This window comes from Umbelopsis ramanniana (assembly GCF_025399195.1).
Source record: "Umbelopsis ramanniana AG unplaced genomic scaffold K450scaffold_50, whole genome shotgun sequence".
NCBI classification, from domain to species: domain Eukaryota; kingdom Fungi; phylum Mucoromycota; class Umbelopsidomycetes; order Umbelopsidales; family Umbelopsidaceae; genus Umbelopsis; species Umbelopsis ramanniana.
The window spans coordinates 12,851-30,392 of NW_026252136.1; the positions used below are offsets into that span (position 1 = coordinate 12,851).

General features: G+C 43.0%; 9 protein-coding genes across 9 annotated transcripts; 3 read left to right on the forward strand and 6 right to left on the reverse strand.

Moving 5' to 3' along the window:
* Nucleotides 1-462: 462 nt before the first annotated feature.
* On the reverse strand, nucleotides 463-2,069 carry K450DRAFT_273822 (uncharacterized protein; the record flags this gene model as incomplete). The annotated part of the gene is made up of 5 exons (XM_051593095.1): nucleotides 463-924; nucleotides 1,006-1,263; nucleotides 1,341-1,580; nucleotides 1,665-1,754; nucleotides 1,815-2,069. The coding sequence occupies 5 exons, from the start codon at nucleotides 2,067-2,069 to the stop codon at nucleotides 463-465; spliced, it is 1,305 nt and encodes a 434-aa protein (XP_051442361.1).
* Nucleotides 2,070-2,836: 767 nt separating this feature from the next.
* K450DRAFT_252095 (uncharacterized protein) lies at nucleotides 2,837-5,390 on the reverse strand. Its single transcript, XM_051590820.1, has 7 exons — nucleotides 4,939-5,390; nucleotides 4,476-4,820; nucleotides 4,174-4,393; nucleotides 3,534-4,105; nucleotides 3,341-3,469; nucleotides 3,136-3,269; nucleotides 2,837-3,072 (listed from the first exon to the last, which is right to left on the reverse strand). The coding sequence occupies exons 1-7, from the start codon at nucleotides 5,237-5,239 to the stop codon at nucleotides 3,028-3,030; spliced, it is 1,746 nt and encodes a 581-aa protein (XP_051442362.1). The 5' UTR covers nucleotides 5,240-5,390; the 3' UTR covers nucleotides 2,837-3,027.
* A 197-nt stretch (nucleotides 5,391-5,587) lies between these two features.
* K450DRAFT_252100 (uncharacterized protein) lies at nucleotides 5,588-6,060 on the reverse strand (the record flags this gene model as incomplete). Its single annotated transcript, XM_051590821.1, has 2 exons — nucleotides 6,018-6,060; nucleotides 5,588-5,797 (listed from the first exon to the last, which is right to left on the reverse strand). Exon 2 carries the CDS (start codon nucleotides 5,778-5,780, stop codon nucleotides 5,589-5,591), a length of 192 nt encoding a protein of 63 aa, XP_051442363.1. The 5' UTR covers nucleotides 5,781-5,797; nucleotides 6,018-6,060.
* On the forward strand, nucleotides 5,591-7,275 carry K450DRAFT_252103 (uncharacterized protein). The gene is made up of 6 exons (XM_051590822.1): nucleotides 5,591-5,704; nucleotides 5,814-5,892; nucleotides 5,985-6,060; nucleotides 6,153-6,280; nucleotides 6,346-6,557; nucleotides 6,623-7,275. The coding sequence occupies exons 2-6, from the start codon at nucleotides 5,869-5,871 to the stop codon at nucleotides 7,188-7,190; spliced, it is 1,008 nt and encodes a 335-aa protein (XP_051442364.1). The 5' UTR covers nucleotides 5,591-5,704; nucleotides 5,814-5,868; the 3' UTR covers nucleotides 7,191-7,275.
* Nucleotides 7,207-9,963, reverse strand: K450DRAFT_252108 (uncharacterized protein). Its single transcript, XM_051590823.1, has 7 exons — nucleotides 9,644-9,963; nucleotides 9,477-9,574; nucleotides 8,997-9,408; nucleotides 8,745-8,923; nucleotides 8,624-8,675; nucleotides 7,692-8,553; nucleotides 7,207-7,609 (listed from the first exon to the last, which is right to left on the reverse strand). The coding sequence occupies exons 1-7, from the start codon at nucleotides 9,942-9,944 to the stop codon at nucleotides 7,441-7,443; spliced, it is 2,073 nt and encodes a 690-aa protein (XP_051442365.1). The 5' UTR covers nucleotides 9,945-9,963; the 3' UTR covers nucleotides 7,207-7,440.
* Nucleotides 9,964-10,108: 145 nt separating this feature from the next.
* On the forward strand, nucleotides 10,109-11,508 carry K450DRAFT_252117 (uncharacterized protein). The gene is made up of 5 exons (XM_051590824.1): nucleotides 10,109-10,280; nucleotides 10,344-10,373; nucleotides 10,441-10,503; nucleotides 10,567-10,614; nucleotides 10,895-11,508. Exons 1-5 carry the CDS (start codon nucleotides 10,226-10,228, stop codon nucleotides 11,377-11,379), a joined length of 681 nt encoding a protein of 226 aa, XP_051442366.1. The 5' UTR covers nucleotides 10,109-10,225; the 3' UTR covers nucleotides 11,380-11,508.
* Nucleotides 11,509-13,867: 2,359 nt separating this feature from the next.
* On the reverse strand, nucleotides 13,868-14,218 carry K450DRAFT_252138 (uncharacterized protein). The gene has a single exon (XM_051590825.1). It carries the CDS (start codon nucleotides 14,111-14,113, stop codon nucleotides 13,898-13,900), a length of 216 nt encoding a protein of 71 aa, XP_051442367.1. The 5' UTR covers nucleotides 14,114-14,218; the 3' UTR covers nucleotides 13,868-13,897.
* Nucleotides 14,219-15,381, forward strand: K450DRAFT_252139 (uncharacterized protein). Its single transcript, XM_051590826.1, has one exon. The coding sequence runs from the start codon at nucleotides 14,325-14,327 to the stop codon at nucleotides 15,135-15,137; it is 813 nt and encodes a 270-aa protein (XP_051442368.1). The 5' UTR covers nucleotides 14,219-14,324; the 3' UTR covers nucleotides 15,138-15,381.
* K450DRAFT_252142 (uncharacterized protein) lies at nucleotides 15,382-17,320 on the reverse strand. The gene is made up of 3 exons (XM_051590827.1): nucleotides 16,440-17,320; nucleotides 16,098-16,367; nucleotides 15,382-16,006 (listed from the first exon to the last, which is right to left on the reverse strand). The coding sequence occupies exons 1-3, from the start codon at nucleotides 17,251-17,253 to the stop codon at nucleotides 15,627-15,629; spliced, it is 1,464 nt and encodes a 487-aa protein (XP_051442369.1). The 5' UTR covers nucleotides 17,254-17,320; the 3' UTR covers nucleotides 15,382-15,626.
* Between the last annotated feature and the right edge of the window lie 222 nt (nucleotides 17,321-17,542).

The following is a 17,542-nucleotide window of genomic DNA, read 5'->3' on the forward strand; positions in this document are numbered from 1 at the left end:
AAACGAAATGGTGGTTAGCCAAGTACAACAAAATGTGACCTGAAATTCAAACAATATAGTATGCACACCTGGAATCGCAGGAGTAAACTGTCTCTTAGACTTTCTTGAGCTCTTTCTTCCTTTCGTGCTTGTCAATTGCTTGTCCGCAGTCGAATCGAGAGCTACTTCGGCAGGTTTTGTTGCCGATTCCTCGGGATTCGGAGTGGGGTCATGAGGTGGGACTTCTGGTTGTGCTGAGGGTCGTGCTCTTGCAGAAAATGCTCGACAATGGTGGAATCCAGTTGTCCTTCTATATAAAAGTAGCTTTCCGCTACGAAGCATTAGGAATGACGAGACAAAAGAAAACGGCTTTCCAATTGCCAACGAAGAGGGGTCAAAAAATTGTGACCATCAAATTTGGGAATATTTTAATGAACGGAGGGATGACTGATACAAGACAACTGTATGAGGAACCTGGTAATGTTATATAATACAAATACTGTCGAGTAACTTAGAAGACGTCGTTGCTATTCCCACTTCGTATGAAGTTCCAGAGACCGTCCCTGTTACAGCTCTATCGGTGGCGTCTGGCGCACCTTGGTTTTTCATCCGTGGCACTGATAGAAGCTGTAAACTTTTCCGTGTCCATCTCTTACACTTCGTCTTGAAATCATTTATCTTCGCATTGTTAACAGATGGCTTTTCGTGTCTTGAGGAATACAAGTCGATGAATTTCTTCATTGCTTCTTTATCTAACTGGCCATTGTCAGTTAACGGTTGATAACAGACTGGACATGCAAGTGCCATAGTCTGTCGCATATTCTCAGCGCAAGATGCACAAAAGGTATGAAGACAGTATGATATCTGATCTGGACTTGCCATTGAAGCATGGCATTTGGAGCAAACAAAGTTAACAATTGGTGGTAAAGATGCTGCAGCTGCGATCTACGATTTGAAAATGTTTGTGAGTTCATCAAAAATCAAACGCTAACATGATACCGTACTATGCACATCAATGCTCATTACCTTCAAATGATCTAACATTTTATCCATGGCCTGACGAGTCTCGAATTCACAATTTCTGAGGTATTTTTCGGTATCGTTCAATTTAGACACCAAATGCTGCTTTTCCATAAACTCGTCTAGAAGACTGGATTGTAGGATATCGCAGCATTCCTTTAAAAACTGAAACTGGGAATCCATGTACTGATTCAGCTGTGTCAATGCATCTTCTATGCCAAGCAGTGTTCGAATGTTGCTGATAGTAATATTGTTTCTGTTGTACTAATAACATCAGACACAAAGAAGGAGGTCAGTGGATATTGAAATTGCGGCTGATGGTGCGGCATTTTTACACGTACTATGAGCGGCAGACTATCTTCAAACTTAGTCATTAGAGCTCTACTGGTAGGATCCGCATTGGACAACCGAGACTGATAGCTCTTGGATACAAATTGGAATATGAAGTAGTTGTCTTCCTGACTATGGCATATATATCGGCTTTGTCTCGTTGTATTCCCAGTCTTCTCGGATTGACGGTTTACATGCAACGCAAGATAGAAGGCCATAATAAACTCCACCATATTATGGTCATCTTTTTTCTACAAATGTATATAACACGGTAGAGGATAATTGCTCAGTTCGCTTTCATTTTTTGATGCGAAAACAAAATGCCGATCACTCACAGAAATTTGCTGAGAGGTTTTCAGCGTACGAGAATTATCAAAAAGATCGTCGATACCATTTTTGCAAGTTTTTTGAGTCCCAGAGCCGCTCTAAATTGAAATCCATTACCATGCTATTATACAAGTTTTTCAAAGGGATCGTTTACTTACACTTCTGATCAATTGTAAAGCGGACTCGAACTCTTCGTCTTGATAGTCTTCATTCTCCACGATCAATTTTCGTATGGTGTTTTGTAACAAAGGAATATTTTTGTGCTCCCATTGTATTTTTTCCACTTTGTAGATGACAGTTTCCTCCACACCAGAGTCGAATCTGATGTAGGATGAGGATGGCGTTTTATTAAAGCTTGCACGCAATTGATTCCAGCTAGCTCTTGCTCTAGATCGAAATATTGGTTGACTCATTAAAGGAAAGAGGATACTGTAGACAACCTGCTTCTAACAAGGAATATACTAGCATCAATTAATTTCAATTGATGAGTGACCATGAATTTTCTGGTGACCATCCCTGCTTTCGTGAGTAATGCTCTCGGGCTAGCTCGGTATTAAAAAACATGAGTGCTTTCATCATTGCCATGTATAAATTACGCAGTATTACTTTTGATAGGATTTCTGAAGAAGGGAAGGGTAATTGTCAACCGTATTTGCAACATATCGTTGAATGTCAATGAGGAGAACAGAAAGGAAATATTTCAATGACAAATTAATGAAAATGTCTTTCGGTTCGCTTTTGGCTTATTTGTAAGACTTTGACATTTTGTTGCTGCTTTCAGAACTTGATCTGCCTTTGTGGAAATTTATTATCTTATATCCTTTGATATGAAGTAACTTGGCGATTACCTTTTCCACATCAGCAGATGTACTGCAGTCGCTATCAATCATCGTCAAGGCAGGTTGAATGGGCCAGTTTCTCTTGGCATGACAGTATTGATTGTGTGATCAATATGCCTGAATGCGGTCTTGTGCCGTGATTCAAAGATCACTTGATCGTATCATGCTTGTAAGGATGCCACATTGTTATCGTAACCGTATGCATATCTTATTGACCATTGCAAAATGGGATTACTTTGATCTACATTTTTCTAACTCCTAGATTATCTTCATGCTGTAATCGGGCATTAATCTAGGCTTCTGAAAAACGTTATCATCATGGTTTTTGTCGAAGTAAAAGCTTGATAGAAACATACAATACAGTAAAAGAAATATTATTGACTTTATAATAACTTTGTCAATGGATAAGCATAATGCTACTCTAAAATTTAAATACATATGCGTTGTGGATAGGAGGAGCCATCATAAATACTAGAAATGATTACATTCAGAGGATAAACTATTACTGATACAGCGCGGTGCCAAAAGTCATCTATGAGGGACAAAGATTTTTCCAGTCTTGAGGGACATCGAACGACTATTGTAATTGTTACATCAGTACTTTAACCATGTGGCGAAGCTCATTATAAATTTAACTCACCCTTATAACACTCGGTTGGTACTGTATCTGCATAGCAAGACCCATTAAATGATGCCATACCAGATGGCAATGGAATAGCCACATGCCAGGATGAGGAATAAACCTTATGATAGCATAACCAAAGGCCGGTACAGCTGGAATAAGCAAAGAACCACATTAGACAGCTGCTTATCGAATAGAAACGGAATTAATAGGTGCTACTCACTGCCAGTATCACGGCGAACTGGATTTGTAGTATTAAGATTTGTGTTTGAGGCATAGTATCCAGCGCCGGTTCCTAACAACCAGAAGGTATGACCGTGAAGATGGAAAGGATGAGACCCGTCATCAAAGTCTGAAACCATAATGCCAATTAGTTTCTGCTTTTTCTGCTATCATGTTACTGTTAGCTTTCTTACTCTGTATAATCAATTGAACGACGGTGGCGTTATCTGGCGGTGTTAGCACAAATTGAGTGTTGGTGTCAAAAGTTGTAACACCAGCATTTGCTTGCTGCAATGTTGAGGTGTTTTGGAGAGGAGACCACGAAGTTGTGTTCATGTATCCGTATCTGATGCGATCCTCTCTAATTGCTTGGAAGGACGCTTCGATATAATAACTGACGTCGTATGGAGGAGCATCCATACCATCTACTGGCTTGAGGTCTGAAGGATCCAAGTCAACACAATCAACAGGATCAGAGTAGCCTGGATCTGGAGAGTTCGGTATCGTACCATTGGCGCCTTCATAGTGAACAGCAGCCAAGACAACAGGGTTGAGAGCATCGTTGGTATAAGCAAGACAATTTTGATTTATGATGGCTCTCATCCAATAATTGCCAACTGTCTGATTGGCTTCGACAATCAAAGAGTAGCGCTGAGCTACTTGAATCGGTACACGATCAATGGCAACTGGTTTCATGGCTACACCGTCAGCCTCAACGACAGTCAATTTGTGACCATCGATTGAAAAATCGAACTCTGCGAAGGCACTATAACAATTACAATGGTTAGTGATTGTTGCACCTATTGGATTTCGAAGCTGTAATAGAAAACTTACCCTGTATTTATTAACCTTATTCTGTACCGCTTCCCTGGAACGAAGGTGAAGTTGGCTTGTGTTCCTCCAGTGCATGGTATAGAGCTATTTGTTGATCCATTGCAGTCAAAGAGATTTAATCCATTGATAAGGCCGTTTTCTGGTACAGGCTCCGCACCTTCGGTGTTATCGGCGTTGGCATATTGGGCAAGACTAATAGGTGATAATTCGTGATACCAATCTGAGAGCGTAGTGGAGCAAATGAGTTTGGAGGAAACACTCATAGCAAGGCTTTGATGAAAAAAAAAAAATTTGACATTCACCTGATATCATAACAACGATGTCTTCATCGTAGTCATTCATGAACCCTTCATTGGGATCATGAACAATTAGTGGTCCGACAATACCGTCGGTGTATTGCCCTTTTGCATGTGAGTGCCACCAGTATGTTCCCCGTTGTTCGGTTATAGTATAATTATATGTAAAACTCTCTCCCGGGGGAATCGGACATTGTGTAACACCGACAGTGCCATCCATCCAGGTGGTATTGGTTTGAAACATGCCGTGCCAATGGATAGAGGTACCTTGCCCATCAGGAAGTTGATTATTAACCTTTACAACAATTCTATCGCCAATGTTGCATTCAATAAGGGGCCCAGGAAATTGATCTATAGTTATGAGAAAAAGGGATGGATGAGGTTTTTTTTTTTTTTTTTGCAACGGGTAAAGTTCAAAGGTAAAAAGATAAGGTGAAAATGGTGTTGGAATAGTGGAACAGAGACTTACTATTGACGACAAGCATAGTTCTTTCAAAACCGTCGGGCGAACCATTTCGTTGAGTGATATTGAACTCGTAGTATCTTGTAGTGGGTTGGCTGGTAATGGTGAAATTATTGCCACTTAGGATGAATTGTTCTGGAAAATTTTGCAGTGCATCGTTTTCCGATGGAGACGATTGAGACTTCCTGGTAAGACCAATTGCGAGCCCTAATATCAGCGCCAAGGCACATAAGGATATGACAGTGGACCAGATAATACAGCGCTTATTTCGCTGGAAACGCGATGCTGGCAAGCTGTCTTCTTTCATCTGATAACAAACCAAACAAAAGAGCAAAAAATCGTTGCCTGATTAAACTTCCCTGAGATAATCGAATTTGAGGTAGGCCTGGGAGCGAAGCACAATGTTCTGGCATGTGCCCTGATCAAGCTAAACTATTAGATGCTTTTATGCATATCGGGGTTGGTGCTCCCATAAAAAAGACGGCATAGAAAGGACATCGGGGTTAGGCCAATCAGGAGCTAACTCTTCAACATCCTGAAATCTCGGTTAATGCACGTGCGGTACAAGCTGCGGAGGCTCTGTGTACCAAGACCACAATTGGAAATAATTCCCTAAGAATATAAATTGGTAGAGCAGTAACTATTTTATTTTTCTGTCAGAGATATTTCCCTCCACCCAAACCCCACTCTCGTTGTTTAAGAATGCGTTCCCTGTCTGTAATCTGCCTCACTGCTCTTGCTGCAGCAGCCTCCGTGTTTGCCCAGGATGCCAATGCTACTACTACTAGCAGCAGCTCAATGACCACTGCTTCCACCACTGATTCCTCCTCCGATGACAGCACCACCATGGCTACTGCTACTTCCACTAGCTCTGCTGCCACTGCCTCTGGATCCTCCACTGGATCCTCTACTCAAGGAAAGGTCTTCCAGCGCATTATGCAAATCTGGTTGGAGAACACTGTAAGTAGTCTTTCCTTGCCCTGAAGGGGATCGCACGCCAATGTAACGCATTTATGGACGACGCCACGTACTAAATAATTCTATCCATACAGGATTACGAAACTGCTTCTACTTTGCCTGACTACCAGGCTCTTGCTACCCAGGGTATCCTTCTTAACAACACTTACGGTAATCTTTTTTTTTCCCTTTTTTTTGACATTGAAGTGAAACATAAAAATGCAGAAACTGCGTCGGATCCTAATTTACTATCTCCCCAATAGCCATCACTCACCCCTCTGAGCCCAACTATGTTGCTGCCACTGGTGGTAGCAACTTCGGTATCGACAATGATGACTTCTACAATATTCCTGCCAATGTTTCCACCATCTTCGACCTTTTGGAAAACAAGGTAAGTTAACTAAATCTCCCAAAAGTGTTAAAAAAATTTGTTACTTAATATTTGTTTACTCGTAGGGCTTGCAATGGAAAGCTTATCAGGAAGATCTGCCTTCAGTTGGCTACACTGGTTTCAAGGCTCACAACGGTTCTTATGTCCGTAAGCACAACCCTGCCATTATCTACGACTCTATCGGTCTTAACGCCACCCGTGCTGCCAACGTTGTCCCTGCTACTCAACTCGCTATTGACATTGCCGCTGGTACTGTTCCTCAATGGAATTTCTACACGTACGTATTGCATCAGGTCATGGCCTACAGCATATGCATGTTATTAAGAAATATTTTTTTATTAGTCCCAACATGACCAACGATGCCCACGATACCACCGCTGAGTTTGCTGGAAAGTGGCTCACTAACTTCTTCAACACCACCTTGAGCAACAAGACTTTCGTTGATGAAACCTTGATTCTTATCACTTTCGACGAAAACGATACCTACCCCAAGGCTAACCGTGTCTGGACTCTCCTCATGGGTGCTATCCCTGCTGCTTCCAAGAACACCACCGATGGTACTTTCTATACCCACTACTCTTCTCTCTCCACTGTTGAGCAGAACTGGGACCTCGGCAACCTCGGACGTGGTGATGCTAACAAGACCCTTGCCAACGTTTACTCTTTCGTTGCTTCTCAAATCGGATACACTAACGTTGCCATTGCTAACGGCTCCTCCGTTTCTTACTTCAACGAGACCATCCCTGGTCTCATGACTAACCAGTCTTACAATGAAACCCACCCCTCTGCCTCTGCCTCTGGATCCGCCTCTGCCTCTGCCACTGGCTCTACCTCCGGTGCCAGCGGTTTCACCACTAGCGCTGTCGTTGTCACTGTTGCCAGCGCTGTCGTTGCCGCTTTGATGCTTTAAGTTGACCTTGTAGCATCATGCCATTCTAATCAAGTTAGTAATGACGTTCTCCTCAATATCAAACTCTAATTAAAACTACTGTTCTTATGTGAGCGCTCAAAAACCATTATGCTCAACGTATGTTGACCAAATCTCAATCTGTACACCATTGCCATTGAAAAAAAAATTAATGAAGAATATGCATTTATGCGAGCGTAATGGTCTATATTTTGTCTATGAGTACATGCTAGAATGTGAAAAGAAAATGAATTTACTCTTGCGAGCCTTTGATGCAGAAAAACGTGCTTCCCATTTGTGCTTTTGCCGCTTCCTGTTCGAGACGCTTTTGATCTTTCTCTGTGAACTGGTCGCTTTCTGGTATATCTGAGAGTTTGTATTTTTTGAACATGGCTTGGTATGAGTCTTGCTTTTCTTGCAGTCTAAGAAAAAGGGATCGTGAGTAACACATTTTGAGATACACCATCGTTATAAAGAAACGCCGAGATATCTCGATGTACTTACCTTTGGACAGCACGGACATCACCTAAACCTCCCATGACGATAATGGCAGTGTTATCAGGTAACTGATCGTAAAGACTCTTGAATTGCTCATCAAATTTGCTGAGATGATCCATAGCCTTTGTCAATTCGCTGCTGACGGTCTCCCCGCTTGTTGCTGTCACGACCGATGGAATGCCGTTATTGTAACTGTTATCAGTGTCCTTCTTCCGAATTCCTTCCAAATCGCTCCATTTAGACAGTACAAAATCGTGATCAGCCAGTGTTTCAATTGTCTTCTGAACAGCCTCTTCATCCGAGATACAATGGAAATAATCCTTTCCAAGAGCCGCCGAAAGTAGTTTGTTCAATTTTTCACAGCTTTCCACAATTGCGCCAAAACGAGGGGGTCGGAATCGCTTCATTCGATTAAAGATCAATTCTGTATCATCATGTAGCAAACCGAATGCTTCACCACGTTGAATTTTAAGCTTAACGAGATCTAGTGTCGCTGTTGCATCTTCACGCGGATCGTGACCAATTCTTCCACCATGGTTAGGGTCAGTATTCTGGATATCTCGCTTCAAATATCTGGTGGCTAACCATTTCAAACCGGGTCGGAATGGCGGTCCTCGTGAATGGTGGTATATAATGGAGGTGTCAATACAGTATGGATGTGTAAGCTTCAATGCATTCAAATCGTTGTGTAAGCCGTGTCCGACCAAGATAACGTTGTGGTCGACAAATTTGCGAACATGTTTTTGTGCTCTTCTCAGTGAAGTGGTAACTCCTGCCATCATATCTGGTGTGATACCAGAGTATTCAGTCAGATAGTTGGTGATCGGTTCATCGGGAACGACAAGTTCATCCAAAATGACATTTGAATCTAATGGCGAACAGACATGTTAAACCTTTTTTGTTCGGCAGCACATACCTCCATCTTCACTTCCACTTACCTTCGTCAATGAGTGAAACGCGAGTAAGCGCCATACCAGATGCAGTTTCGCACTAATTTAGAATGTTCAGACTTGTGCATATCACTTTGAGCGAGTTCATACATGGTACAGTATAACTTACCATTTCACAATCAACTGCAATCAATTTCTTCGGTGTTGGCTCCTTTCCTGGTCGAGTTTCATGCCATCCCTCTGGTAGCACGGAAGTTGAGTCAAGACTGGTGGGAATTGGGTACTCTGCAGCAATCATGTCTTCTAGCTTGAGGATGTAATGATCGGCTGTGTTAAAGGCTTCACGATCTATGACAAGGCAAGAACATTAAGACCACGAGATATAGTGATGCCACATTGGAATTTGAATTAGATGACTTACTTGAAGCTCTCTGCTTATCTCTCTTTTCCTTTTGGCTGTGAGACACAGGGCATTGTAGAAGATTCGTCATTGGATTGTGAACCTTCCCCTTTGTTCCCGAACTCTTGGATACGACACAGTGTGAAAATTGTGAGGTGAAAAACTTTAGGGTTTTCTTTGCCAAAGCTTGTTCTTCCATTTCATTAAGTGCTGCGATTGGTTTTATGTTTGCTCGACTTTCAGGGTATCCAAAGTAAGTGAGATCTAAGCCTTGTGCGTATACCAGAACTAGCTTTTGAACAGCAGCGCGGTTTGCAATTTTCAACCAGGAAGGTACTGGCGCTTCAGCCAGGCAGTAGAGAATATACTCTCGAATATCCTCCATCCCTAACCGCTTCGTGAGCTCCTCTGGCACCACTTCCAGAGTTGGCGTCTAATTTGACAGATTATCAGCACAGATCCACAAATCCGTCAAACGTCTCTCAAACCAGGTACACATACCGCTACTCCATTTTTCTTCGCCTTCTTTTTTTCCTTCAGCTTTTGTCGTCGCTTCTGGACTTTTAGAAGAATTTGATCTTGTAGTACACCATCGACAGCTGATGAAATTCATAGTATTAGTTTACACTGAAGAAACATCAGTCGTATCCGTCGCCGACACCACTCACTAGTTTCTGCGGCTGTTGTCGCCTTTGCTGATGCCTTCTTTTTAGCCTCTACTGATGCATTAATCACTTTTACACCATGGTCGACTTTGATTTCTTCTACCGTGATCTTTTGGTCAATTTGGATCATCTTCTTCTTCACTTCCTTAGGTTTCTTTGCAGCTTTAGGTTTGTCGAGCTTCGCACGTTTAGCAACAGGTTTCTCCGTTTCTGAATCAGATAAATCAAACGTTATGTGCTTTTTTGTCGTAACATCGTGGAGCACTGGGTTCTTAGCCTCAACTCTAGGAGTGAATTTTGGCATGTGATCTGTCTTGTAGGTGTTCTACCATAGACAAAAAAATTAGAAATTTGATGGTAAACGAGGGAACTCCGAATATCACGTGATTGGAAATGGACTGCTTCTTTCGCTGTCAACAAGTGGCGGACAAAAACGCCAAAGAGTGCATGATGGAGCAGCCCCGATCTTGCCTTATTCAGTTACCGAGATGACTTTATAGTGAAGGATATACAAACACCGGTTCTTTAAAAACCCACGACCGCTGTGACGAAACGCTCGTCTTCTTTACAAGGTTTACTTACGAGATGTCAGAATACTATAACCAAGAACGCAATCAAGGCGAATCTCAAAGCTACCAAGGTAAAAATAGCTACATAGATCAAACTGCTCTTGCTGCCATATAATAACACGTTCTCTTCGTAGGTGGTGGTGGTCAATATGGTCGCCAGCAAGGTAGAGTACACGTGCCCCTAGATGTTCTCAAAGTAAAGCGACTCAATATTCATATTCTTCCTAACAGAAAACGAACAGTATGGTGGTCAACAGGGTTACCAACAGGGCGGTCAACAAGGCTACCAACAAGGTGGTCAACAGGGCTACCAGCAAGGTGGTCAACAGCACGGATACCAACAAGGTGGCCAACAAGAATACCAACAAGGTGGCCAGCAAGAATACCAACAAGGTGGCCAGCAAGGTAAGATACATTTGCATGAAAGAACCGTCGGTCTTCTGCAGCATATAAGGCTAGTACTGAGAGTTTGAACTCCGGCAGGACAAGGAAGAGAGAACTATGGTTACAGTGGCCAACAACAACAACAACATGGTAACTACCAGCAGGCAAGACCGAACCCAGATGAAGCTGCTGAATACGCTTCCCGACATTCCGATGGTGAAGGTAAGAAACCGTGCTCTGTTGACCGCTGACCAAGTTGAATATCATGAAACTGACCACTAGTAAACATACACCCCCTTAGACAAGGGAATGTTCTCGTCCATTCTCTCCCAGTTCACTGGTGGTGGTGATAATGATGATGCTCCACATAACCGCCCTGCTGGCCAAGAAGAAATCCAGCAAGCCGCTAACGCTCATCAACAAATTTATAACGAGTCTCCCCAGGGTCAACCCAGCTCCGAGCACTCCTCAAGCGACCTCGGTTCAGCTGCTGCTATGCAAGCTATGAAGATGTTCTCCGGAGGTGGCGGTGGCGGTGGCAGCAGCGAGCTTATTGGTCTTGCTATGGGTGAAGCTACCAAACTATTCAACGCTCAAGGTGGTGGTGGTGACAAGAACGCTATCGTTTCATCTGCTGCTCAAATGGCCATGAAGTTCTACATCAGCAAGCAGATGGGTGGTGGCGACAGCGGTAGCGGTGGCCTTGGATCTATTATGGGAATGCTTGGCGGTGGTGGCGGCGGTGGTGGTGGCATGGCCTCCAGCTTGATTAGCAAACTTTTGTAGTTTTAAATAAAGCCTTATAGATGTTTCATCACATCTACTACATGGAAACGATTTATAACTACTGCTCATGTGAAATGTAGCCTCTGCCGATTATTTTTTATAAAATCCGACTTACACATACTTTCCCCATGTTTTTATCGACGTGATCTCGTTTGAAGTCTCTCGTTATTACATATGTCACAGATTGTACCCTTTCTGGCTAAAGCGTTGCTTAGAGTAGCTAAATAATAACAAATTAAACTATTATTTTTTTATTTTTAAGTCGAAGGGCTTCTGCCTAATATGGGCTGGACATGAATGAATCCAAAAAGCCCGCCTAGTAAAATCTGGTAGTGGACGACAGACGCTCTGTGATGAAGTTACTGATTATTTCTATTTGACATGAACAACCAAGAGCCACCCCCGCAAGTTATAGAGTAACAGATCTCATGTCATAAGAAGTTGCTTGCCATTCTATATCTTATTCACTGGATATTACCCAAGATTCAATTCATCCCTGGCCGAATATCAATTTCAGAAATGGTATATATCACGATTGGGATCAAACCCGGGAAAGCATCTAGTTGTTTATTTCAGCTTAGTGAAGATTTGTGAGTCAGAACAAATCGATTCATTTCCGTGTTTTCCGCCGAGAAACGCATGAACCGCATCACATACTCGGATCGACAGATCGATTTTTCATGTGCATGTTGCTCTTGACGGATGAGAGGGAGGTGGAGGCGAAGATGGAGTCCTGGAATAAGGTGGCGGACTTAACTTAAAGGCGATGAAAACCAAAGGCGTGCAGGACAATACTCAAATTTCGTGGTACATTACACAGGTGGTGTTGGGTCGCAGTGCTAAAAAATAAATGAAGACAGGCAGGCTGGTGGCCCTCGACACCAACTAACCCGTAGGACAGAGAAAGAGTCAAATAATATGGATCTTTCAATCACTTAGTTGTTTCCCAATCACTGGACAGAGCGTTATAATTAATCCACATCACCTAGAACTGTTGTACTGCTGGGACGAGAACTTGACACCAGAAGGACTTTTGGCCTTGCGGCACACACCATCAATACTCAGACAAAGCAACGCAAAGAAACAAACTACCGCCAATTTTTGTGAGATCAAGGCAACAGGTCCTCAGCATCAAGGAGTTAAAGCAGAAGCTAAGTTCTTTCTTTCGATCGACATCGTCGCCACATGTGTCTTCGAGATATCCGATAAAAAGGACCAAAGCCTCAGGTGATCTCATAAAACTGTGACTCAAATATTTTCTTCAACAGTTGGAATGCTGAATTCAATTTCTTTCGATCGAGAGTGATAGGGGTGCGCTAAGCCTTGCGTAATTAGGGTCCTTGCCTTTTAATGGTAGGCGAATATAACTAGTAAGAACTGCCCGGCCTGCAAAGAGAAGACTCTGGAGATCTTTCGGTAAGTACCAAATCTATGGCCTTGGCAAACACAATATAAACGACGGCGATGGATTACTAAGAAGTGCCAATCAATCTCTTTTTTTTCATCCATAGCAGGTCATGGTCTTACTTAAACGAAAGGTCGCTACCGCTAGGGAATATGTGCCATACCTTGCATGGCTTGAGCCAAGAAGGTACAAAGCCGCAGATTTTTCTTTGCTCTTGTACACGAATTTGCTTCTATGATATAATTTGCGGTAGTTATCGTTATTAGCTTAGCATAATGCTGGTAAGGAAGACTTGCATTGTACTTTGGCGCATTTCGGGCTTTGAATGCAATACAGATATTGGATTTTTTAAGTGCGCCAGTATTCTAAAAATTCCAGTAACTGTCCAGTCAGGCCAACCCTTCTTCTATCTCATCTTCAAAAGCTATAATCCTAGCCTCAGTCTATGCATCCTGTTATATCTTGTTGAATTTTGAAGTGAATATACCCCCACATCTCCGCACCTAGTCACCTGTTCATCGCTTACAGCAGGTGGAATGACCAGATTGAAGGATTCTTCCGTCAAGCAGCCTCCCGTTACATCTCCCACCGCCGCCAACAATCCACCCATCATAGATTCTCGTAGACCTTCCAATAGCAATAATTTGCTACACCTTCACTCAGCAGCTGCCACTGGCAATATTGGTATGGTTATTTTTCCTAGGCGCTCTTTTTTATCTTATTTTATGCAAGCTTCACTTTTTCAAAGGAAGGGGGACGCGCTCTTTCAATGAACCGTGGTTTGCCTTGGTTTGCAAGCCTCACCCGTTCTATTTTAGTCCCCCTTCTTTTACGCAGCTATATATTTATATTCACAAGTGTTGTCAATGATAAGCTTACCCCTCCTCCTCACGAACTCATAGGTCTTGTTAAATTTGCTCTTGACCATGGTGCCGGTATCGACTCTGTTGTAAATGGATACATGCCCTTACAAATGGCCTGTATCAGTGACAGTAACATTGCCGTGGTTCAGTATCTGATTGACCGTGGCGCTGATGTAAACCTGCAGCGGTAAATGTTTGTTATGTTATTTCAAAAATAGCCCATCCTATCACTCATTCCTTTGCCATGCTTTTATTGCAGCTGGTCCAAGAAACATAGCACTGATAAATCTCTAGCTGTAGCTGGAGCAACAGGATCAACTGCTCTACATGTTGCAGCCGCAAACGGCTGTACCAAAGTTGTTGAACTACTGTTACGCAATGGTGCATTAGTTGACATCAAAGACAAGTATGGGTCAACGCCATTAAGTGTAGCAACTGCAAAAAACCATACGGAAATTGTAAACATTCTGGAAACATTCCGTGTTTTCCAAGTCAGTACCGAGCTTCAGAACCTGCATCTGGATTCTCACCACCACAAGATAGTGCAATCCAAGTCGAAATTGAATAGACTGCGCAGACCAAGTTTACCGACTGAATTGGATGGAAAAGCAAGTGACTCGTCAGTTCGTACATCACTGGACCATACCCCTGTACGCCATAGCGTGCATCTTTCCCGAATGGACGATGACTACTTTGATTCCTCCGCTGAACCACCACGTGCTCCAAACATGGGCTCCGGCCACTTGTCGCCGGCGAAATCCGGCGAGGAGTCCAGTGGAAGTTCACAATTTGATACCCCACCCAGCTCCTGGGAAGATAACCCTGATGATCAAACCATGTGTGAAAAGGATTCGTTTGTATCCTACAGCTTTGAGCCTGAAACCTATGTGGAATCGCTGGAGCGAAGAGCCTATGGTAGTGTTAGTGACGACCATTTTGCTCGACAACTGCGACCTCAAGTCGATGCTAATGGTGATAGCCTATTCGAGCAGCGAGCATCCCTAGATCACTTCAGACCACCTGTTAGTCGACCCTCTCTCAGCCGCTCCAACTCAGACATTAGCAAACTACGAAACGCCGCCTTGATCAATGCCATGGCTGCCAATAGTGCCAATAGCTCTGGTATTGAAGACGATATCGTTCCTCGCCCATCTCTTGTCCTTGACGACGGCCCTGAAGCAGAAGCTCTCCGACGATTTCAAGAAAGAGAGGTCAAGAAAGCTTGGTGGGGTGGGTTCGGAGGAAGAAAATCGATTGATATCGTTGGTCGCAGGTCCACGGACCATGCAATGCTGTCAAGTCGGAAAAGTGTCGATTTCCGGCCCAGCTTGGATGGAATTTCAAGTCTTGCCAAGAAGTCAATGGATAGCTTGAGCCGACGTAGCAACGATTATGCCGCCTTCGAAGGAAGTGAATGGGAAATAGATGTCACTCAAACTTCTACGCGCAAACAAAGATCCAACTCTTTCCTGTCAAGGTTTTGGAGTTAAATGCTTTAACCTTTGATCAATACCTCTCATCATGTTGTACTTTACCCCCCTTTTTCTTTGTTTTTACCCATGCCCAACCCATTCATGCCCCCACTCTTCTCTTTTCATTGTTCTTTTTCGCCTACCTTCCATTTTACTTGCTCCCCCAATCCGTTGACCGGATACACGACAGCCTTTGTCAACGCATACATTGTATGTAACTGAAATGCCCACCCCACGTAAATTAAATCCTTCCAAGGTTTTGAAAAAAAGAAAAAAAAGGATCCAGAAAAAGATTCTGTTTTTGTCAAAGAGTTGCCTGGCTTTGCTTTAATTTGGTTTAAATTATACATCTTTTTAAAAATACATGAGCTGAGAAAGGTGAAGGCATACAAATATGATTTTTCAAAAACGTAAAAAAAGAATTACAATTACAGTCTTTAAATTACAAATCTTGTCGAGCGGATAGGCTCTTTCAAAATCGGAAAGCTTTAAGAAATATGAAATCGACTACTGGGTGCCGTGCCGTTCTGTATCGGTGCCATCGGTGTCTTGTGGTGTATGTGGTGGCGGCGTCAGGTGGGCTACATCCACGTTTTGGTGATCAACGCTAGTACCTTCCAAATCAGTGTGTTGTTCATGGTTAATGGTTTCAGTGGCCGGCTCTTCTGTATGGTCTTGGACATTAGGTGAGTGAACAGAAGCAGCCGGGGTTGAAGTCGACGCTAAAGCAGCTGCTGCTGCTGCCGAGGGTGTATTGAAAGGGGAGGCAGCGCCTAGTTGTACAGCGTTGTTCTGTTCAACCAAGTCTGCATTCTTGCGAAGATCAGGAGGAAGACAGTCGTGCTTGCAAATAGGACATAGAGGAGATTTGTCGGTTAACCAAGGATCTATAGAAAGGTAGGTGAGTCAATACCGGTTTGTTTGTTGTTTTTCTACTGAAACTCCTAAGGATCGCAAAAAAGAAAAAAATTATCTTACCTATACAACCGGTACAAAAACCGTGCCCACATGGAAGTACTCGAATTTCATTCTTGTCGACAACAAAGTCGTCCAGACAAATGGCACAACTTCCGTTTTTGACGAGGGATGGGGAATACTTCTCAATAGGATAGGTATTGAGAATATCAACGGGAAGAGGATGGACCTTGTTGACAGGACGATTATGCATTGGGATGCCTCGTTCGATGTCACCTCTGCTCAATTGTGCATTATACCTGCGCATGCGATACCAGCGAAGCAAAACAGCAGCTAATAAACGTATGTCATGTTAGTCACTAGTAAGAAAGAGAACATCCACCAACACCAATTTTCGATACTTGCCTACTAAAAATAGAGCAGCCAAAGCAATGACATAACTGAGATAACCTTTTGCCGAGGAGATCATGGACGTGAAGCCATCTGGACAATTTGACCAGCAAACAGTAGCTAGTACGGGACGAACGAGCCATACCATCTTGTTGTTACCTGAAGACTGAGCATTGGCAGAGTCAGCAAGGGATGATAAATTGGAGCCGTAGGCATTGGATATAAAATAAGTGGGAAGCCCATTATAGCTGGTGAGATCGATGTTGTTATCCTTCATAAAAGTGATGTTTTGATCATTCGGCAGAGATGCAGGATAACTTGGCGTACTTGTAGTGCCTTCAGCGGCACTGACGACTGGGTTGGTGTTCATATAAGTTATGTTATCGTAAATGAGTATAGCTTTCAGCAGGAGATGGTTGGTTGAAGAAATAGATTGGGCTGTGGCTATTTTCTCGGCCCAATAACAGTCGGCACTTCTCTCGATCAAGGCAATGATCGAGACATTACTGACAGTGCCAATGACGTTACTATTGAGGGTTTGAACGGTGGTGAAATTGGTGGTGGCGTTGCATGCTGTACCGAATTTCAGAAGGACTCTGTCATTGATTTGACTAACCGATTGATCATCATACGGATCAATGGTCTGGAAGAGTTGAGAGGACGCTACTTCAGAGGTACTTAGGTTGGCGGTACCAACAGAGATATCGGATCCAGTGTACTGCCATAATGTGTGCAAGAAGAAGGGATTGGACACTGATTGAGCTTGCACCATTGGAATAAGCAGTAATAGCAGGAGGCATTTGCCATACTGCTTCATCATACCGAACATTAGAAAGCCAGTTAACGAGGAATGTAGAGTAGATTTCAAGCTATTTGTAAGGCGGGTAAAAAAGATACGAAGGAAGCCCTGTCTCATGCCGGGAAAACCAATTTTGCAGCTTTTTCAAGTCCAACCAAAAGCATGGGCTGTGTACTTTCACACTTCCCTAAATGAGAATATTACCAATTTCGCATATTCGTCCATTTTTTCCCGAAGTAAAAGCCTTTCTAACGATTTATAATCGCTACGATGTTCAGAACACTTCTCTGCTATTGCCGTCGAACCCTTGATAGATGTT

Excerpts from the sequence above, each read along its gene's own strand:
- K450DRAFT_252138 (XM_051590825.1), bottom strand. The coding sequence starts at position 14,113 with ATGTTTACAATTTCCGTATGGTTTTTTGCAGTTGCTACACTTAATGGC.
- K450DRAFT_252108 (XM_051590823.1), bottom strand. The coding sequence starts at position 9,944 with ATGCCAAAATTCACTCCTAGAGTTGAGGCTAAGAACCCAGTGCTCCAC. Across the intron at positions 9,409-9,476 it reads CGAAGAAAAATGGAGTAGCG|ACGCCAACTCTGGAAGTGGT; the intron begins GTATGTGTACCT and ends CTGTCAAATTAG. Across the intron at positions 8,924-8,996 it reads AGATAAGCAGAGAGCTTCAA|ATCGTGAAGCCTTTAACACA; the intron begins GTAAGTCATCTA and ends GCCTTGTCATAG.
- K450DRAFT_252103 (XM_051590822.1), top strand. The coding sequence starts at position 5,869 with ATGCAAATCTGGTTGGAGAACACT. Across the intron at positions 5,893-5,984 it reads AAATCTGGTTGGAGAACACT|GATTACGAAACTGCTTCTAC; the intron begins GTAAGTAGTCTT and ends CTATCCATACAG. Across the intron at positions 6,558-6,622 it reads CCTCAATGGAATTTCTACAC|TCCCAACATGACCAACGATG; the intron begins GTACGTATTGCA and ends TTTTTTTATTAG.
- K450DRAFT_252117 (XM_051590824.1), top strand. The coding sequence starts at position 10,226 with ATGTCAGAATACTATAACCAAGAACGCAATCAAGGCGAATCTCAAAGC. Across the intron at positions 10,281-10,343 it reads CGAATCTCAAAGCTACCAAG|GTGGTGGTGGTCAATATGGT; the intron begins GTAAAAATAGCT and ends TTCTCTTCGTAG. Across the intron at positions 10,615-10,894 it reads CCAACAAGGTGGCCAGCAAG|ACAAGGGAATGTTCTCGTCC; the intron begins GTAAGATACATT and ends ACACCCCCTTAG.
- K450DRAFT_252139 (XM_051590826.1), top strand. The coding sequence starts at position 14,325 with ATGGACGATGACTACTTTGATTCCTCCGCTGAACCACCACGTGCTCCA.
- K450DRAFT_252142 (XM_051590827.1), bottom strand. The coding sequence starts at position 17,253 with ATGTTCGGTATGATGAAGCAGTATGGCAAATGCCTCCTGCTATTACTG. Across the intron at positions 16,368-16,439 it reads GGCTGCTCTATTTTTAGTAG|CTGCTGTTTTGCTTCGCTGG; the intron begins GCAAGTATCGAA and ends TACGTTTATTAG. Across the intron at positions 16,007-16,097 it reads TTTTTGTACCGGTTGTATAG|ATCCTTGGTTAACCGACAAA; the intron begins GTAAGATAATTT and ends ACCTTTCTATAG.
- K450DRAFT_252095 (XM_051590820.1), bottom strand. The coding sequence starts at position 5,239 with ATGAAAGAAGACAGCTTGCCAGCATCGCGTTTCCAGCGAAATAAGCGC. Across the intron at positions 4,394-4,475 it reads CATCGTTGTTATGATATCAG|ATTGGTATCACGAATTATCA; the intron begins GTGAATGTCAAA and ends CTACGCTCTCAG. Across the intron at positions 3,470-3,533 it reads CGTTCAATTGATTATACAGA|ACTTTGATGACGGGTCTCAT; the intron begins GTAAGAAAGCTA and ends TTATGGTTTCAG.